This window comes from Ostrea edulis, chromosome 1, assembly GCF_947568905.1.
Source record: "Ostrea edulis chromosome 1, xbOstEdul1.1, whole genome shotgun sequence".
Lineage (NCBI taxonomy): Eukaryota > Metazoa > Mollusca > Bivalvia > Ostreida > Ostreidae > Ostrea > Ostrea edulis.
This window is the reverse complement of record NC_079164.1, coordinates 98201558-98220627: the sequence shown is the minus strand read 5'-3', so window position 1 is coordinate 98220627 and position 19070 is coordinate 98201558. Positions and strand designations below refer to the sequence as shown.

The window sequence follows — 19070 nt, the reverse complement described above, 5'->3', positions numbered from 1 at the left end:
TACACAGTTCATAACATTTTTCCAGATGCACGTACACATAAGGCAAGTTACACGACCCTCTGCAACTGGAGAAATTGTAAAGAAGAAACATTTCAAGTGTATGTTTGCATATCAAAGTAGCACTCCATCTCTTCTTAAAAAATCACAAAATGTTCCTTTTACACTCCTATGTAGAAGTTTCTGTTGTGGTAATTGGAAGAATAAACTTGGAACCATATCAAAACATAAGGAGCTATGTGAATCCATACCTATGAATATTTAGAATAATGTTTTATCATGGTTTAGAAGTCTAAAGATGATATATTGATGATATACTAGTTTTCAAGGTCAATACATTTTTTTCCCTTTATCCCCCATCCCCGTTTTTTAACACAAAAAAACCGAATTAAAGCCACAATCTTATAAACCAGAATATGAAAAAGAGAGAGCTATATAAATCCATAATTGTAATGACTACTAATAATGTTTTAATATGATTTGGGATTTCTGAAGGTCAAACAATAGTCACAATTTTGGGAATGCTCATTATGGCTAAATTAAGGAATTCATGGTCAGATCCTTGCAACGAGGGAAACGAAGTGTATTTCCATCAAGAATACAACAGAGAGTGAGTATTGGCGATTAGACTGTGGAAACTGATTAAACTAAGGATTTATCCTGGATATATATATATATAGTGGGATAAATCTCCGATATAATCTTCTAGAGTGCTCGACGTGGACTCACGGAGCTACATAAATTGATGATCAGATGGAGTTCAATCACATAACATTTATTTCTCTACAGGCTGTTTCGTAAGGGGATGGTTTCCCCTCACTCGTCGGGAGAAAAATGACATCTAACGAAAAACATCCGCATGGCTGGGAATATGTTACACAGAAACATACTGGATAGTTGCTAAGCATGATTACACACAGGATTGAGTAAATAGAAATTTATGGGAATGACGGCAAGTGCTGACAAGTTCTGAACGCTTATTCAATGAAGATTTTTCGGGATGACATATTATAAAGAATTTCTCTAGAATACAAAGGTTGCATTTTTTTGAAATGTTTGAGTATGATGATGTTTTTCCTAAAATTTCCCACTTGATTTTGTAGTCAATATTTTTGTCTTTCAATGTCCATATGAATTTGCTGAGCTCGGTGGTATTCTTTTTCGTGGAATTACGGAATGAATGAGTGTGGTTGGCGTATCTTAATTTGAACTCAGTGTCTGCTAGTCCCACGTAGCTCTCTTCTTGTCCATTATCAGCTCTGACTCTAGCTAAATACACAATTCCGTGGGGACAAGAAGAGAGCTACATGGGACTAGCAGACACCGAGTTCAAATTAAGATACGCCAACCACACTCATTCATTCCGTAATTCCACGAAAAAGAATACCACCGAGCTCAGCAAATTCATATGGACATTGAAAGACAAAAATATTGACTACAAAATCAAGTGGGAAATTTTAGGAAAAACATCATCATACTCAAACATTTCAAAAAAGTGCAACCTTTGTATTCTAGAGAAATTCTTTATAATATGTCATCCCGAAAAATCTTCATTGAATAAGCGTTCAGAACTTGTCAGTACTTGCCGTCATTCCCATAAATTTCTATTTACTCAATCCTGTGTGTAATCATGCTTAGCAACTATCCAGTATGTTTCTGTGTAACATATTCCCAGCCATGCGGATGTTTTTCGTTAGATGTCATTTTTCTCCCGACGAGTGAGGGGAAACCATCCCCTTACGAAACAGCCTGTAGAGAAATAAATGTTATGTGATTGAACTCCATCTGATCATCAATTTATATATATATATATAACACAGCAAGTTTGTAATTATCTGGTAATTTTACAAAAATTTTGTTACCAATCATGATTACTAAAACACCAAATACAATTATTCCAACTCCTGTTCTACAAAAAAATTTGCCAAAGTAATCCCTCTGCTTCAACCTTTCATGTCTATCTGGCCAAATGGATCAATCCAGACTGGACATCCGTCCACATCATATCCAAACAGCCCCCCGGTGAAGTACTTCTGTATCACTTCCGGACATTCCCACTCGTGTACATTGTCAACTTTTTCTCTTGTCCTCCATGCAAAGTGCTGAAAATTATCAAGAAATACTAATAAATGAAATTCCATGAAAAATCAAAAACTTTTACAGAGTTTTATTAACTCTTAATCTTCTGAGACACATCTACTAGGACTTCACTCTCATTAATTATGAAATATCTAAATCAAATATCTCGTGGGGATCCGGGTTAGAATAGGTCCTCAGTATCCCCTTGCTTGTCGTAAGAGCCGACTAAATGGGGCGGTCCTTCAGATGAGACCTCAAAAACCGAGGTCCCGTGTCGCAGCAGTTGTGGCACGATAAAGATCCCTCCCTGCTCAATGGCCATAAGCGCTACAAATGAACTCCCAGACCATGTCAGAATAGGCAGGTTTCATTGTACTTACAGTTTCTGGAATTTCTTAAAATAGGTAAGTATTTTATGGCTGATAAACTTGTAAAACTCACATTCCTCAGCATGGTCTCCGACTTGTTTACATCGAAATTTCTTGCTAAAAAAAAACAACAATACCCTACACATGTTTACTGAACAAAAATGAAGTATTGAAAACAAATAAAGTTGAAAATCTGTACTCAGGCTATGAAAATAAAATCCTTGAGACTCAAAAATTTGTAAATAGCAGATTCAACTTACCTCTTAACCATCTTAATAAATAGTGGTCATCATGGGTGGGTTTTATAACATCTTTCACTTTTTCTTTAAACTGCAGAAGAAAATTAAATCAAATGTGTCATAGCTTTCCAAAATGCTAACATATAAAGTATTTCTTATGTACATTTATAGCATTAAATTCAATAAACAATTAAAGAATCAATTTTAAGACAGGGCCTTTGATTCTTCTGCTATTTTTACCATTACAATACATGACCTTGACATACACTTGATAATTTCTGGGTGGGGGGAGGGCGCGTTACTAGATCTTGTCATATGACCATGGTTCAGGGTGAAATACACTGTTAATTGTGTGAAACACGAGCCTCTAATGTCTTCAATGTATTATCAGTGTCCTTGACAATCATTAAATGACCTTGCTACTGATTAACATGACACAACTTGACTATAGATGATTGTAAGGGGTACCTGTAAAGTGCGAAACGAAATCGAAACGAAACGAAATCTATCGAAATGAAACGAAATCTACCGAAACGAAACGAAATCAACAGAAACGAAACGAAACCCACCGAAACAAAACGAAACCTACCGAAACGAAACAGATTGTATAACCGAACTCTTTTAATTATAATAATTAAAAATGGTATCAAAGGGGAGGCGAATTTTATTTATATGTGTAAACTTTAACAGGGGCCTAAGATACCATTTTCAATTATTTTAATTAAAAGAGTTCGATCATACAATCTGTTTCGTTTCATTTCGGTAGGTTTTGTTTAGTTTCGGTGAGTTTCGTTTCGTTTCGATTTCGTTTCGCACTTTACAGGTACCCGATTGTAAGAGATGTTACAGATATATTAAATGATCAAGGAACTGTTTCCAGCTCAAGTAAGCATGGTGAGATGTCCATGTATTACACTCAAAATAAGTTAATGTGCATTCTTTAAACACATTAATTTGGAATCTTTGTATATATGGCAATGGTTTCACTGGAAGATATCCCCACACTGGTGGTAGATTCAAGGGGAATTTTCAAAACCTAACGGGCCTCCCGCAATCTCACAGCTTAGAATAGACACTGTATTAGAAGTAAAATTAAGAGGTCAAGAGAGCTATGGAGCAAAGTGATTTTTCGATAGATTTTCCTATAAATCTTTATTCTCATTTGCTGTTGTTTACGTTACATTCCATTATCTGTTGAAGGTTTTGAAAGCATTTAATTACATATCATTTTGAAAAACAAACATTAAGGACTGATTTACGGTCTTCTTCCCTAAAAAAAAAACATCTTTGAGATCAAATTCTTCTGCTTGCTGTTTTGCATCACAATTTAATGACGCTTTACTGGAATCAATACTGAATAACGCATCCTCCCAGTCAATTTCTGATGACAGAGTCAATTTCCCTCAATAGGTGAAGATTTTAAGATGAAAACATACAGGAATTCAGATTTTATTTGATCAAAATGGTTGTTCTGAGTGCATATTGCATGCATCATGCATGCACTTTATTTTTATTTTTTTTGTAAATGTTAACTAGCGTCCCACCATATTGCATTTGTGTAGGAAACTTAGTACGTACATTATATAGCTCCAAAATGGAGAAGGGGACTATGTTTTGCTACTGACAATTTAACCTAACATACTTCTGTAATTCTGGAATAAACTAACACTTACAATCAATAGAAATCAAAGATTCAAAACCTCAATAAAATAGACTGATCCACATCTTTAATATAATGATCTCTTCTTTCAGTCAGTACTTGCAGGATTATTGGAGTCAGAAGCGCACAGTTCTATCCCAAGTTAACAATGAAAGGTTTAGAATAATCCCAGCCTAGGGCTATTCTGAAATGGCTATTCAAGTTCCCTATTAGTTCCAGACTGGACACCAAAGGGCAAGGAAAGCAAGGAAGACTGAAGGAAACATGGAGAAGAACTGTAGAGAATGGAAACACCTCGGATTCCGGTCGACATAATGCTGAGGAATTATCCATTCTCTGATTCCCTATAATGGGAGACAGAACTGATGATGATTATAAGAATTAATTATTTTTGTGCATGTTTTAATTCAAATTGTCGAAATTCAAGCTCTTGAGATCTTACTTTTGTTTTTTAACCTTTTATCTTAGATACAGTTTTTGTATCTGTAACTATTAATTCAAACAATATTCTATGCAGTCAAATAGGATTAAAAGCAGACAATTCCTGTGTGTATATACACATATATACAAAACTGTATATTCAATAAATTCTTTTTTCTTGGTATTGAGGTAGAATAAAGTCAAAAATTAAAATACAGCACTCAAACTATTATCTATAGCGCATTTGCCCTACGGGCTCGTCAGTAGATTTTAAAACAATATATATATATATAAATACGTTTACACCTAGGATTATTCAGTGCTTTATATATTAATTAATTGATTATCACATGTATCGTTTAGATCTTAGGGGTAAACATAAGGTTGGGTGTTATAATTGTTTGTTTGTGCTTTGTATTAAATATTCTATACAATTGTATCGAGAGATCCACTCTCCTTATAAAATATCTTAAACACTGAATGACACAGCGACTGTGTGAGATTGCATCAGTGTGTACAAGTAGCGCTTTAGGAGCATAACAAAACTTCCTTTAAATAGGGAAGTCGTTGTGGCCGAGTGGACTTGCGCACTGGTTTGACAATCTTGCTAGGCGGTGGGTGCCGTACGTCACTGGTTTGACCCCGGGCTTGGGCGAAATTTTTTAGTACCTAGTTGTGATTATTTAGTGCTTTTTATATATATATATATTACTTGTGTGAATATTTACTTATATTTTGGATTATATATACACGAGGGCTGTTCGATATGTAATGTGTATTGTACCACAGCGCGATAACGCTTTGCATGATTTCATGGATGATGATACTCTTGAATAGCTCTATTCAATACCTTTCCAATGGTATAAACAAGAGCCTTCAGATCCACATAGTTTTGAACTTATAGTCATTTCAATAGAGCCAGTTGTTGATCACTGTTGTAAAAATAGTTGGGAAACGGGTTGAGAATATTTAAGAAATTAGAGCTTATATAATATTTCGCACAAAACTCGGTCATTTGGTAATGCAGATTTTTACTGAATTGGGGAAAGTTTATGGGTCTGATAAGGTATTTAATGAGACAGTTTGTAGGTGGAGAAAGAACTTTCTGACTGGCACAGAGTCCGTCAAAGATGCATCAAAATCTGGCCGACCTTTGACTGTAACAAGCAAGGCAAATGTCTCAAAAGTCAGGGAAATAATTGAAAGTGATGGCAGATACACGATTTGTGATATGCCAAAGCTGTTGGCATATTGCTATCATGAGTGCATTTCATTTTGAAGCGTATTTTGAAAGTACGAAAGATTTCTGCCAGATGGATACCACATATATTGGCAGATGATCAAAAACAGGTACAAGTACAAAATGTTCAAAATGTTTCCCAAATTCAGTCAAAGACAATTTGCAAGTTTACATCGTTAATGGTGACGAAACATGGGTTCACTATTTCGAACCAGTAAGAAATATTGAAAACAAAATATGGCTAACTAAGCATGGTAGAAGGCCTGTATAGTTGCCAAAAGAACCATATAAGCACAAAAAAGGTTCTTTATTGCATTTTATTCTCATGTGATGGTATATAGCCATACAAATTCCGGTGCCTAAGGGCAAAAGTGTTACAGGTAAGTATTACCGAGATGTTATACTAAAAAAGCTCAAGTAATATTATCATAAATGATGCCCTGTGTCAGGATTTAGGCATGTTCGTCTACTTCATGATATTGCTTCATCACATACATCTGAGCTTGTGAAGCAATTTTTGAAGTTGGAGAAGGTTACCGTCTTGCCACATCCATCATGCTCTCCAGATCTAGCCCTATGCAACATTTTCCTTTTTTCAAAACTTAAACAGCTCTTATTTGGTTGTCGTTACAAGCCCTTGGCTCAGCCATCAGTCAGTGCCTCAGAGGTCTACCTAAATCAGCGTACCGTGACATATTTCAGAAATGGATTCAGCAATTGTGAATATTTGTCAGTTGTTTCCCCTATTTCAAACATAGGTGGCGCAAGACTCGTTTACGTCCTTGTTGACTTCCGGTGTACATAAGATTTATAAGAGAGTGTAAGGTTTTTGTTGTGCAAATAGGGAGCGGGGGTAGAATTCCCGAGATATGAAGCTTTTAAAAAATTCAATTGGTTCATTGTCATCAAATGTGACAGCGACAGCGATCGTTTTAAGTTCCACTCCGCGTCATGCGCTATAAACTTCAGTCTTCAGTTCAGTCCGACTTATGACAACTTTGTTGCAGAAAGTATATACGGGGGATTAAACATTTGCTCTGTATATCGTAATGTTTTATGCTGAAATTTTGTCTATCCTCAGTGATAGTCATCATTGATCTTATAATTCTATGACTCCCCCCCCCCCCCCCCCCCTCCCCCCCCCCTCTTTCTAGACTAGATCCATAATCGAACAGGGGAAATTTGAGTCCTCAATATATAAACCAAGTATGGTACAAAAATACATTTCATATGTCATTTAAAAATTAATTTTAGAGTTAACCAAGGTCGTCAAAATATGAATGAACGCAATTGCTAATAGCACCCCCCCCCCCCCCCCCCCCTCCGCCGTCACTCGGTATGATGACACGACTGTAATGGAGGGGTGGCTATAATCAGACTGTAACTGTAAGGCAGTGAATATTCTTAGGTCTTGTTTTCATTTTTGATGACTGGATTGTAAATTGATTTCAACACTTTACTTTCATTGTTAATTTTGTTATAATTCAAAAAGTGTTGTAAAATATTGTTTGAATTTCAGGGAAAACGAGTCTGGATTCTTCAATAGTCAATACGTATGAAATTAATCAAAATATGAGATGAAATTGTCAAACTTTCATAACTTATCAAAGTTTGCATTATCATAGTTATGTTGTTATGTCATGTTTATCAACTGACCCACGGAAGTACAAAGAAACGAATACCAGTCCTAGCCTATTTTAACTGTTGACACAAACCAGAAGAAAAATGCATCTCAAGAGATTAAGATATTTCTGAATTTTTTAGAAATAAATTTGAATCATATCTACTTTTATCAAAATTAAATGCAAATTCATAAAGCTATAAATTTATCCAAGTGAACATGGTGAAGTAAATTACAAATTTCACTATCATATATACAATGTTGTGTTTATAATAAAAGCCACACATAGGCCTATTGTTCATTGTGGTTTTTATTTTAAAAAATCATTGCATTACGTTTTTCAATATTCACTTGTAACTTCGATTTCAATCTGAAGTATGAACATTCAAATTGAAAAGTGTACTACATTTGTTAAGTGATGTATTTTAGTATTAAATCATTCATATCATGAACTGTCATGGTACATATAAACATGATAAATCCTTATACATGAAAGTAAACACGGGTCAAATTATGTAGGCCTACATCAGTTTCCTGCAACACCATGGACAAACGTTATTTGGATACAACCATTCTTATACGCAGGATACAGTCGTACTTTTCACGCAGAGTACAACCAACTCATAGTATATCAATCATAGTATATGGATGGAGACGTGAATTTAGAAGTTGAAAGAAAGCTTGAACTTCCGTCTTAAACTTGCAATCCAAATTGTAATATTCAATTAAAATGTAGAAACTCGAAATTTTGAATCATTATTGTACAGCTAGGATATGGGGTAGTAAAATTTATTTGACCTGCCAATTATTATGCTCTTGCTTGCCCTATGGACTAATAAAAAAGTTAATCGCAAACTGTTTACCTATCTTGACGTCATCACGTAAGTGATATAAGTTAAAACACGCAAATAAACTGTTTAATGTGGTATGATATATCGATCATGTACTCTGTATACATGTGCCTTCTCTATCATGAATTTTATTTCATATAGAGAAGTTATACATATACATTCACTATTACTATACATTTTAACAGCTTAATAATAGAATTTCAGATATATATGGATATATTTAATAATTGATATTCTTAATCCTCGATCGAAAGAGAGAGAGGGGGGGGGGGGGGGCGCATCTTATTGTTTTAAACATGTGCAATTCAACAACTTATAAAGAATTATGATGTATTGTATATTATATATTCAACCTAAACTACTGTTTAAGTATGTAAACTTCACCACGAAGTAGTTTATAATGAAAAACGTTCAATGTGTATTGAATGTCTTTATTTAATCGATGTGACAGAGAAAATTCGGTTACAGCTGAAACTCTCAACGTGCTTTCCTTTCTGCCCTGAGAGTCTTGCAATGCGTTTTCTAAGTTCGTCTCTAAGCCATCGTTACTAAATATTCAACAACTTTCTAATATAAACATGTCCTTCCAACGCTCTCTTAAACTTGAGGTTAGAAACGCCTTGGACGTTAACGGATCGTGCGCCACCTGTAATCAAGGGCGAGTAATTTGAAGTTTTATTTGCCATTGAAATTATGTATTTCAAACTGCGGAGAATACTTCAAAGAGATGTAATGTTCATTTCGCTATTTGAGTCGAATGATTTTGAGATATCATACAATACACATTACATATCGAAAAGCCCTCATATACATATATAAAATTGGAATAAACTTATCTATATATTCCATCCATGTACAAGTACGAAAAATCTTAACTTTTTTATGATTCATCAAAGACGACATGGTAAATTAATACAGGTGCAGTTTGGCTTGGATGGAAAGCATCAGTCTAAATATCACAGTGAAGCGATTGAAACTGCATCTCACTGAGGGTACATGGTCATACAACATCATTTGTCACATGTCAGACATTTAATGGTGAACAAACAGTTGATTGTTGCAACTTAAATAACTTTATTGGGTAGTCGCTCACACAAATAATCTGCATCCTGAACATGGAAAATTCATTTCAGGCTCTAACGATATATCTTAAATAATGAATCTATGGATGCATCACAGAATCCAGTAAAAAAATTTACCTAAATCAGTGCAGTAGTCTAACAGTTTGTTTAGTGCAGGGTTTTTATAGGTCTTGATATCAGATAGGGTTTGATATCAGGGGCCTGGGCCTTTCCAACTGGGAAAAAATAGTGACCTTGTATTGAAATTGGGGAGAGTGTTTCATATAAAGAAAGTAGGGGGGGGGGGGGGGGGGGGATTAAACCAGTGCATTAAGGTATAATTGGACTCCTCTTGACCTTTAATCTGGTCAAAGCTTATACCTCATGCAATTAAATTAGAAGAGGCCAAAAAAAATAAAATTAGGTTAACTTACAATAGGAAGCAAAAATTGTAACCTGAGGGCCTGTGAACATGGTTACCCTGCTTTGATTTGTTTTCATTATTTGGGAATTTTAAAGTAAAAAACTGAAAATTGAGGAAAATACCAGTTTTTTAGCATTGGGAATGAGGCCTTATTTTGACCCTCTACAGACCCTTAATAAAACTCTGTATAGTGTCAGTCATTAGCTGTGGATATCATTGTGTACATCTAATGATCTATTCACTTATATCGAGCTCACTCGCATCACTACACGTTGTGACCAGCTCACTCCAATGATTACACATGCAAGTCACATGATTTGCTCTTCATCAGCTAAGAAAAGGATGAGGATTACTCATAGTACTCTGGGAAATTGTTGCCATCACTGCCAAACTATTGTAAAATTCATTCTAATGACACCTTGTGAATGATGTAAATTTCTCATGCTTTGATTGATTGATTGTATCTTATTTAACGTCCCTCTCCAGGGCTTGAAACTAACTTTTTATTGCACCCGTCCAGCCAGACTGATATTAGGGTATAATTTCAACCAGTCCGCAGAAAAAAATACCAGTCCACCAGAGTTTTCCAGAAATAATTAAACATATTTTGTTAATGTTATTACAATGAAATAACGGAATTTAACTCAATATGCCTCAAACAAGATTGTAACACTTATGTAAGATTTATATTTACTAATCAGGTTTGTCTGATATCTACAGCGTGATTAAGATTCCATAAGTGTATTTTCCAAAATGATGCTTTAGGAAATTAATCAGTTTTATCGGACTGACTAAAACAAACATCAGTCAGTCTGCCAGACTTTTAAGCAGTCACAGACTGACGGGCATATTTTAATTTCGAGCCCTGCTCTCGATAATTTATCACACATTTGGAGACATCACCAATACCGGTGAAGGGCTTCAAATTTAACTTAGCCTACATTTGGCGCTACAGCCATTGTGAAGTGAGAGTTTTTTAGCGTGCCACACCTACTGTGAGTCGGGGCATCCGTTTTTAAGGTCATCTCCTGAATACCTGTGACACAGCTGATGGCTGAGCATTTGGCGATGGAACTGTCACTACCTGTTTTAATGACTTAAGTCTGTCACGGCCAGGATTTGAACCCCGACCTTTTGCATGTGGGGTGATCACTATGTGCCACTAGGCCACCACAGCAGTTTTATTGTATTGAACTACAGATGGTGTACTGCAAGTATCAGTAAGTTCTGCTAATGATTAGACAGCGCTTCGAAATAAACACATCATGACACACCAATTTTTCACCTAGTCTGGCACATACCTGACCCACTTTCCATTATACTACCTAATGTGGAGTAGCAAAGATTGGGTCTGGGTATGCATCAAAGTATTTTTCAACAAGTCATCCCCCTGAATACATACGAACTTTAATACCAGAAGCATCATAAAAATGAAAAGTCACTGAGGGTGTATATAAAATAAGTTCTTTCTTATCATAAATAAATTTTGATGTGCACTTTGAAAAAAAAAAACCAAAACACAATGAATCAAGTAAAAACATGTTTTGTACCATATTCATAAAAATTTGCTGGAAACCCATCAAATTTTGTTGGGAACTCATTAAAATTTTAGGAGATGCTAGCTGCTCAAAATCCTAGAATCTAGAGCTTGCCCTGTAAATCAGATTATGATTGTATTTGAATCTAATTCAGTAATTGTTGAAATTTTCTAGAGGAAAATTTCATCAAATTAAAATCAATTGCTGGTACAAGTATTTTCAATTCCCTTCTGCTTTCTTCGTGTTTTATGTGCATTTAATACAGTTACGATTTCGACACAAGTTACCATGTGTGTACGTAAATATGTATGCTTAGCTTAGAGATCTAATAAACGGAGAAGCCTTCCATAACGTTCCACAGTCACAAGTACCTTTAGTTAGAATAATCTAACTGTGTCTCGGGACAGGCCCTCACCAAATCGGGTCCGTAGGACATTATCATTTTAGCGATAGAACATTCTATCTAAAGTACCTTGTGAAGACTATCTTCTTGCTCTTTACTCAGATCACCGACCCTTCCACTCATGATTGCTGTAAAAATATTTTCTCTGTATCACCCATAGTAAAATATAGATGTTTTTGACGAGATTTAAGGTCGACAGTTGCAAATCTAAATAAATAAATGCAAGTTGTTGTTCGTCTGGAAGTGGGCGATACTTGAATTTCGATCCCGATCTCAACAATTCCAAAATATTCTCCTTGTTAAAAAAAAGAATCATATGCGCTTTCCGAAATAATTTCACATTTAAGAAGTATTGCTGAATACAATATTTGAACCACAAGGATGTCATCAGTGGCAGATTTAGACCCCTCCCCCTTTTTTACCAATAAAATTTCAGTAACAACCCAAAAAGTTTAAGATTTGACATGCAGAAAGATAAACAAATCAAGTACAAGCATTGGTTGTACAGCGAGAAAAGCCGATAAAGATAACCTAAAAAGTATCAAAACTCTGTAGCCCCCAGCCTATTGCCCCTCCCCCTTTTAACAAATCCTAGATATCCTAGATCCGCCGCTGGTCATTGAACATTTAAGATAATCATCTTACATGTAACAATGAGAGAGAGAGAGGGGGGGGGGGGCGTAAAACGCAAATTTCAACCAATGGACAGAAGTTATAAGGACAGAATTGCATTATGAGGGCAAAAAAATGTGCTCACAATCATACGTCCTCATTTAAATGTGACCCACAGCATGAGAAAGATGTACATGTAGATACAAAACATTAGCTTAGTGAGGACAAGTGGTATGAGGACATGTTCTCACTAATATTCTCTCTCAAAACCATTTTTCACAATTCGAAAGAGTATAGATCTAACACAGTACATTTTTACAATAACTTAATATTATCCGTTAATTCTATCTCTATCTCTAGGCATTGTGAGGATGTGAGGACGTCCTCAGTAAACAGGTTCCATCGTCCAGAGAGAGAGAAGGGGGGGGGGGGGTTCGGGAAACTTTTTTTTCATATGTCAATTCGATACATCACAGTGAACTCGAAATAAACAGTACACTGTACAATCACTAGCTTATTGGTGAAGACTATAAGATCGGCGTTGATGGTTCAATTGCCATCCCCAATTGCCATCCCATGACCCTAACACTGTTTTATTTATGGTATACCATACAGATGTCATATCCATTCACGATAGTTGTGCAGGTTAAATAATTTGCCCTCTTTTCATTTTTTAAGTAGTGGTGAAGGGTACGGGGTTGGGGTACATGTAATTGAAAAAGTAATTGTAATTAATTGCAATTAATTACATTTTTTTAAGTAATTGGATGTAATTTGTAATTGAAGATTTTTTGATTACAAGTAATTGTAATTTAATCAATTACCTGAGGAAAACACCCTGTAATTCAATTACTTTTTTAATTACTTTCAATTACAATCCATGCAGGACCATGATATTTGTTTTAGCATGATAGTATTGCAATATTTGATACTTGAGTCAATTTTTTACTACGTGCAATGAACTACCCCCCCCCCCCCTCCTATGAAGTAGGGGAAGGGGAAGCCAGAGTTCACTTCACACTTGCAATGAAATTATTGACAAGTTAACAAAAATGGATTTAGGGTACTTCTGCCCAAACATCCATATCCTATACATCGTAGGAGAAGGGGTGGGGGAGTTCACTGCACGTATTCTTCAGTAGTAGTACTTTAAAAATGATTTTAAAAAAAGGGTGGGGGCATATCAATCGAACTTTGCATGTAGAAAATATGAGATTTGTATGTAAAAATAACGGGAAAGTAAATTGTAAAAAGGGGAGAGACCAGGGCACCTGCCTACCCCAACCTCCAATTCAACATGCCTGGTATAACATTTACCAAAAAAAAAATTTTTTAAATTCTTCAGTAACTATAGAATACAAGTACATAAGAACTATATTTTATAATTTTAAATGTTCCTTTTTGTAAATGTAATTAATAATCATTAAAAACACACCAAATTTCACATTGAATTCCTAAAAAATCAGATGACAAAATAACGGGAAAACCTGTATATTGTCGTCTTTTCGTTATTTCGAGGCGAAAAATCGCTAGTTATCGTTTTGTCGACTTTTCGTTTTGTCGTCTTTTCGCCTCGAAAAGACGACAAAACGCCAAGCGAAAAGACGACAAATTAGGTCACTAAGTTGGTTTTGTTTGTCGGGGTTTTTTTCGCCTCTAATTTGTCGTCTTTTCGACTTTTCGTTTTGTCGTCTTTTCGTTACTTCGAGGCGAAAAGTCGCTAATTATCGGTTTGTCGACTTTTCGTTCTGTCGTCTTCTCGCCTCGAAAAGACGACAAGACGACAAAACGCCAAGCGAAAAGACGACAAATTGGGTCGCTAATTTTGTCGTGTTTTCGACTTTTCGTTTTGTCGTCTTGTCGACTTTTCGTTATTTTGGGGCGAAAAGTCGCTAATTATCATTTTGTCGTCTTTTAATAAAATAGCTAATATACTTATATTCACGAAAGAGTAACACGTTACGAATCCTGGGGTAATTAGAAAATTATAACAATACAAATGCTGCAGATACAGACCTAGGCCTATATATATAGTTGTATAGCACGACAGCATATGCACTGTAATGTTCAATGCTATTACTATCCTTTAAAGGGACTGATTCACGATTTTCTTCCAAATTTTGTTTTTCACTTTAAATAATCAAAATTTACAGTCTAATATGTTCAGAAGGTGGTTATTCAACATGACAGAAGCTCATTATAGATAGTTTATTATTTGTTTTGAAAACAAAAATTGAGGTGTGTTATTGTTTACGGGGTTTTCAAAAATAAATGGATATTCATCCAAGTTTATTATATATCACATCTCAAGTATTCTTTAGGTAAAACGTGTCATCTAAAAGTGAAAATTTGTAATTGTACAATATGAAGATGCTTTAAATTACAAATAACGTTTCACTGGTTTGTTTGTTTACATAAAAAGACTCGAGTCTTTGTTTACATAACACAGAATCAAAGCTAAAATATTGCTCTTATCCTTGCACTCAGACGGTCCAAATTTGGTGGTCAACATTAAACGAGCTATATTTTTATTTTTTAACATCAAAAATGAAAAACATTTCTTTCGAAAAACGTGAAAAAGTAGATAAGAATTAATTGAAATAGCTCTGACTGAGGTAACGTAGTATGTAAGTTGACGAAATGAACCCATTGTGACGTCACTTTTGAAAAGGGACGTCTATATACTGAAATACATGTATAAATCGGCCTCGTGCTCTGCCACGCATTTAGTTATATAGATTAATAGGAAATAGTAGCATTTTGTATTCGGCAAAATGTTTCATATAATGCAATTTCCATTGATTAAAAGTAATTTATATAGAAGTATTCCTAACTAGTGTACATGTCGCTTAGTTACAGGGCACGGAAGTAAGATGGCATAATTAATATATAATACACAACACAAGGGAAGACATGTAAATATCGCATCGTGACATTGCCCCATTAAATTGATGTTAGGAATTTTATCATTTGATGCGGTGTTACATATGTAGGCGAGTATTTTCTTTTGTAAACAAAATATAGGTAAACTTATGTAACAACACATATATAACAACATCCATAAACATGACGTGTATTTCCATGCTGTAAAAACGCGCTAAAAATATGAACGTTAAAATAAGAAATAAGTATGGTCCGCACAATATTACCATACTAATTTTTTGCATGTGAAATGCCTACACATAAATGTTTTATGTGTGAAAATTCTAAAGTGTTGATACTATGTGGACCTATTCAAATATCTTCAAAGTGGTTAAATTTTCTGAAATGTTCCGGAAATTTGTGTTCCGTACGTATTTTGGCTACGTCAATGTAGTAGAAATGTGATACATTTTCAAAGTTTCGTTTTATTCTTGAGACAAGTGTATCTCCGTCAGTATTTTGCAATGTAGAAGTTTGATTCAATATGTATTTCATTTTTTAATAATTCAGGGGGCCAAATATGATACCAAACGAAGTATTTATCATATATTCTTTAAATAGATACATGAGCATATGCTAAAATCTTGAATCTTAAAATCCTGCAAGATTATTTTTAGTTATTCTTTTCATTGTGATAGTGTTGAATACGTGTGCAGTACATTCTCAATCCCAATGTCATTTTTTTTCTTCAAAACATTTTAATATTTCTTCTCACATTACTTTGAATGAATTTCATGTACTTTTCACTATATCCAATGTAACAGTGTTTAGTGTCTTCGCTGAATACACCTTTAATGTTCTTGGAGGGAAATTGAACATGGTGTGTATATACACATAAGTATAGTTTCATGTACCCATGCACCATGTATATAATTGATAATCATTTAATTCATATTTAAACAATGCAATTTAATCCAAATCATTTGCAATTCATGAAAACTTTCGGAGTGAGTCAATTAAACTGTTCAAATGATAATCACAGTGCACTGATACGGCACGCTATGTAACAACGAAACGGTCCCGGAATCAGCCTAAAAAGGGGCAGTCCCCGCACGCGGTTGCAAAGTGTTGCACAAATGATGACGCTATGTACCAAAAATTATTGTTTCACTGTGCATACCTTCGCCATTTCTGCGACTGTATGTACATAACATACCCTCTCGTTGTTACATACCGTGCCGTATCAGTGCACTTTTATTTTTGCCAAATAATAATAATAATAAGACACAGCCTTCATGACGTCGCATAACGTAACGTCAAAATGGCACAAAATTATCGTAAACTATATTGTATTTACGTATGTACTATATGAAAATAAAGCTTCTTACGGACATATGGTTATTATTTTATAAAACATATACCTTACTAAAGAACTTTGAGAGATATCTTTTAATTTGAACATGGGGCCAAATTTGGCCCCAAACGCACTGGGTCCTTGAGAGAGAGAGAGAGAGAGAGAGAGAGAGAGAGAGAGAGAGAGAGAGAGAGAGAGAGTTATGATATGGTTAATGACCCGATCTAAAACCCAACAATTCCCTGTGGAATGAAAATTTCACACGAAAATTTGTTGACAAATTAATGATTTAAACCATGAATTTGATTTCGCTTTCCTTTCATTTTTTCTAAATCTATGCAGAAAAAAAATGTTTTTTCTAATTTCTCTAAAAAGTAAAACAACTTATCTGATTGTTGTCAAGACAGTATAAACCTATAATATATTAACAATTTAAAAAAAAAAAAAAACACGCCAACTTTACTGTCTTCATAGAGTCCAGATGATATACGGGTCCATGTCTGCGGAATTTGTAAACTGCGAACAATTATGTTAATTCAATTCAATTTATTGAATCTCATCACCATTATACAATGATATACAAAGATATGGCAGTAACAAAGAGCTGTCACATATTATGCACAAAATGCAAATCTAATAGATGCATAAAAAATGAAATGCATCTTTGGATAACATATGGAAAATACAATAACAACAGAAAGAAAATATTTAATTTTATAAAAAAAAAAAATATCCAAAATCCTCTACTTTAAATAATGAACAAAAACTATTTTGGCTACTCAACACAGAAGAAAAAGAAATTCTTGATCTTGTGGGCAGATTTATCAATAATAACATGATATATAGCAATATATATGTACATGTATGTATGAGATTTATAAAAGAATTATGTGTTCTTGAGGATGCCATGTCAGCTATTGTTATTGATTAATGTACACATTTTATCGTTTCTCTCCTTCATTGTTGTTGTAATCATTTCATGTTTGTCTATTTTGGACTCTGAATTAGAAATAAAGTATTTTACTCTAATCTACTCTATACATTAGCAAATAATACATGCGTGTAATAGAGTACTTATCAATTTAAAAAAAAATAATAATCGTGCTATTATCAATGTGAAGTACGGGCTTTCTAGGAGCACGTTTCATTTATTTTCTTAACGAAAGCATAAAGTTTTCTTTAAAAAAAAAAAAAAAAAAAAAACAAATAAAAAAAACCAACAATAACAAAAAACCAGTATATGATTTGTTTAAAAGTAAAGACATTATTAATTCTTTTTTTTTGTTTTTTTTTTTGGTTAGGTGATAACAATTTAATTCTTTGTAATTGTATTAAAATTGTTAATATATTTCATGCAAAATTATATTTTGCAAGGATAAATTTGTTAGTGAACTGTTGTATAGATAAGCCCTCTGATCGTTAGGCCGTCAGAATCAGACGTTAAACTTCGTAACTGTATGCGGTCTCTCGCGGAAATTCCTGATAATTTGCGACAGTTTGTTACATGAGTCTACTGCTACAACATGTAAAGTGAACAACGGTCTTTTCTTTTCTTAATACGGAAGCGTCTAAGGCCCACTTAAATTTTATTTTTTTTGAAGTTAGCTTTGTTTTTGATATGAATTCACGTCACAAAACACCCTTGAGCTATTTCAGGTTTTATTAATGGAAACAAAGTAAGCTTTTTTTGTAAGTTCCTGACTCATCTTGAATCCCCTTTAATACCAACTATACACGAATGTATCTTGTATTATCCTCTTATTTTACGTCAAATGACTGTATCTACGAAAGCCCTGAAGGCCCATTCGAGATTCAAAATTCGAATTTTGAAATTCAATATCTGAATCAACCAATCAGAATACTCAATAGACTATGGTTAAAACTATTAGCAATCAGAAGCTTTATCTTTTAACAAGTGTACAAATCACAGAAATATGGAGAAACATGCCACGCGTACCATAGTCGACAGATCGAAGACCGGGATTGTGTATACGCTTTATCGTAAGAAGGCGCATCATGGGGGATATTTAGAATACATGTATACATACCTTACAGCTCACGTTTGAAGTTTATGAACCATATCAAGATCTGTATTATCCCAACAATCTTTGGAATACATGGTATATGCATTGTAAAACAATTTGCGTGTTTGAATCGGAAGATATCTTTAATCCTTCGGAGGGCAGAGCTTTTTAATACCAGGGAGGATTTACTTACTTGGTTAATATGCACGTTGTAATATACCAATTGTCTATCAATGCAGATCCTCCAAGTATTTTTTATGTGACATCAAACTCTTAAAAATTTGATCTCTTTTGATGTGAACATAACTCTGTAGCAT

At 34.4% G+C, this 19070-nt stretch overlaps 1 protein-coding gene across 3 annotated transcripts in view; it reads right to left on the bottom strand.

Moving 5' to 3' along the window:
• The window catches only part of LOC125671540 (SEC14-like protein 2), a 43678-nt gene that overhangs the window by 22448 nt on the left and 2160 nt on the right, over positions 1-19070 (bottom strand). The window contains exons 1-4 of one of the 3 annotated variants that reach the window (XM_056139866.1): positions 11971-12182; positions 2705-2774; positions 2518-2561; positions 1946-2099 (exon numbers count right to left, since the gene is read on the bottom strand). In XM_056139866.1, coding sequence (XP_055995841.1) covers positions 1946-2099; positions 2518-2561; positions 2705-2774; positions 11971-12024 — 322 coding nt within the window. In that variant the 5' untranslated portion in view covers positions 12025-12182. Of the gene's footprint in view, positions 1-1945; positions 2100-2517; positions 2562-2704; positions 2775-11869; positions 12183-19070 lie in introns of those variants that run through there. The other 2 variants (XM_056139870.1, XM_048907326.2) reach the window with 2 other exon arrangements.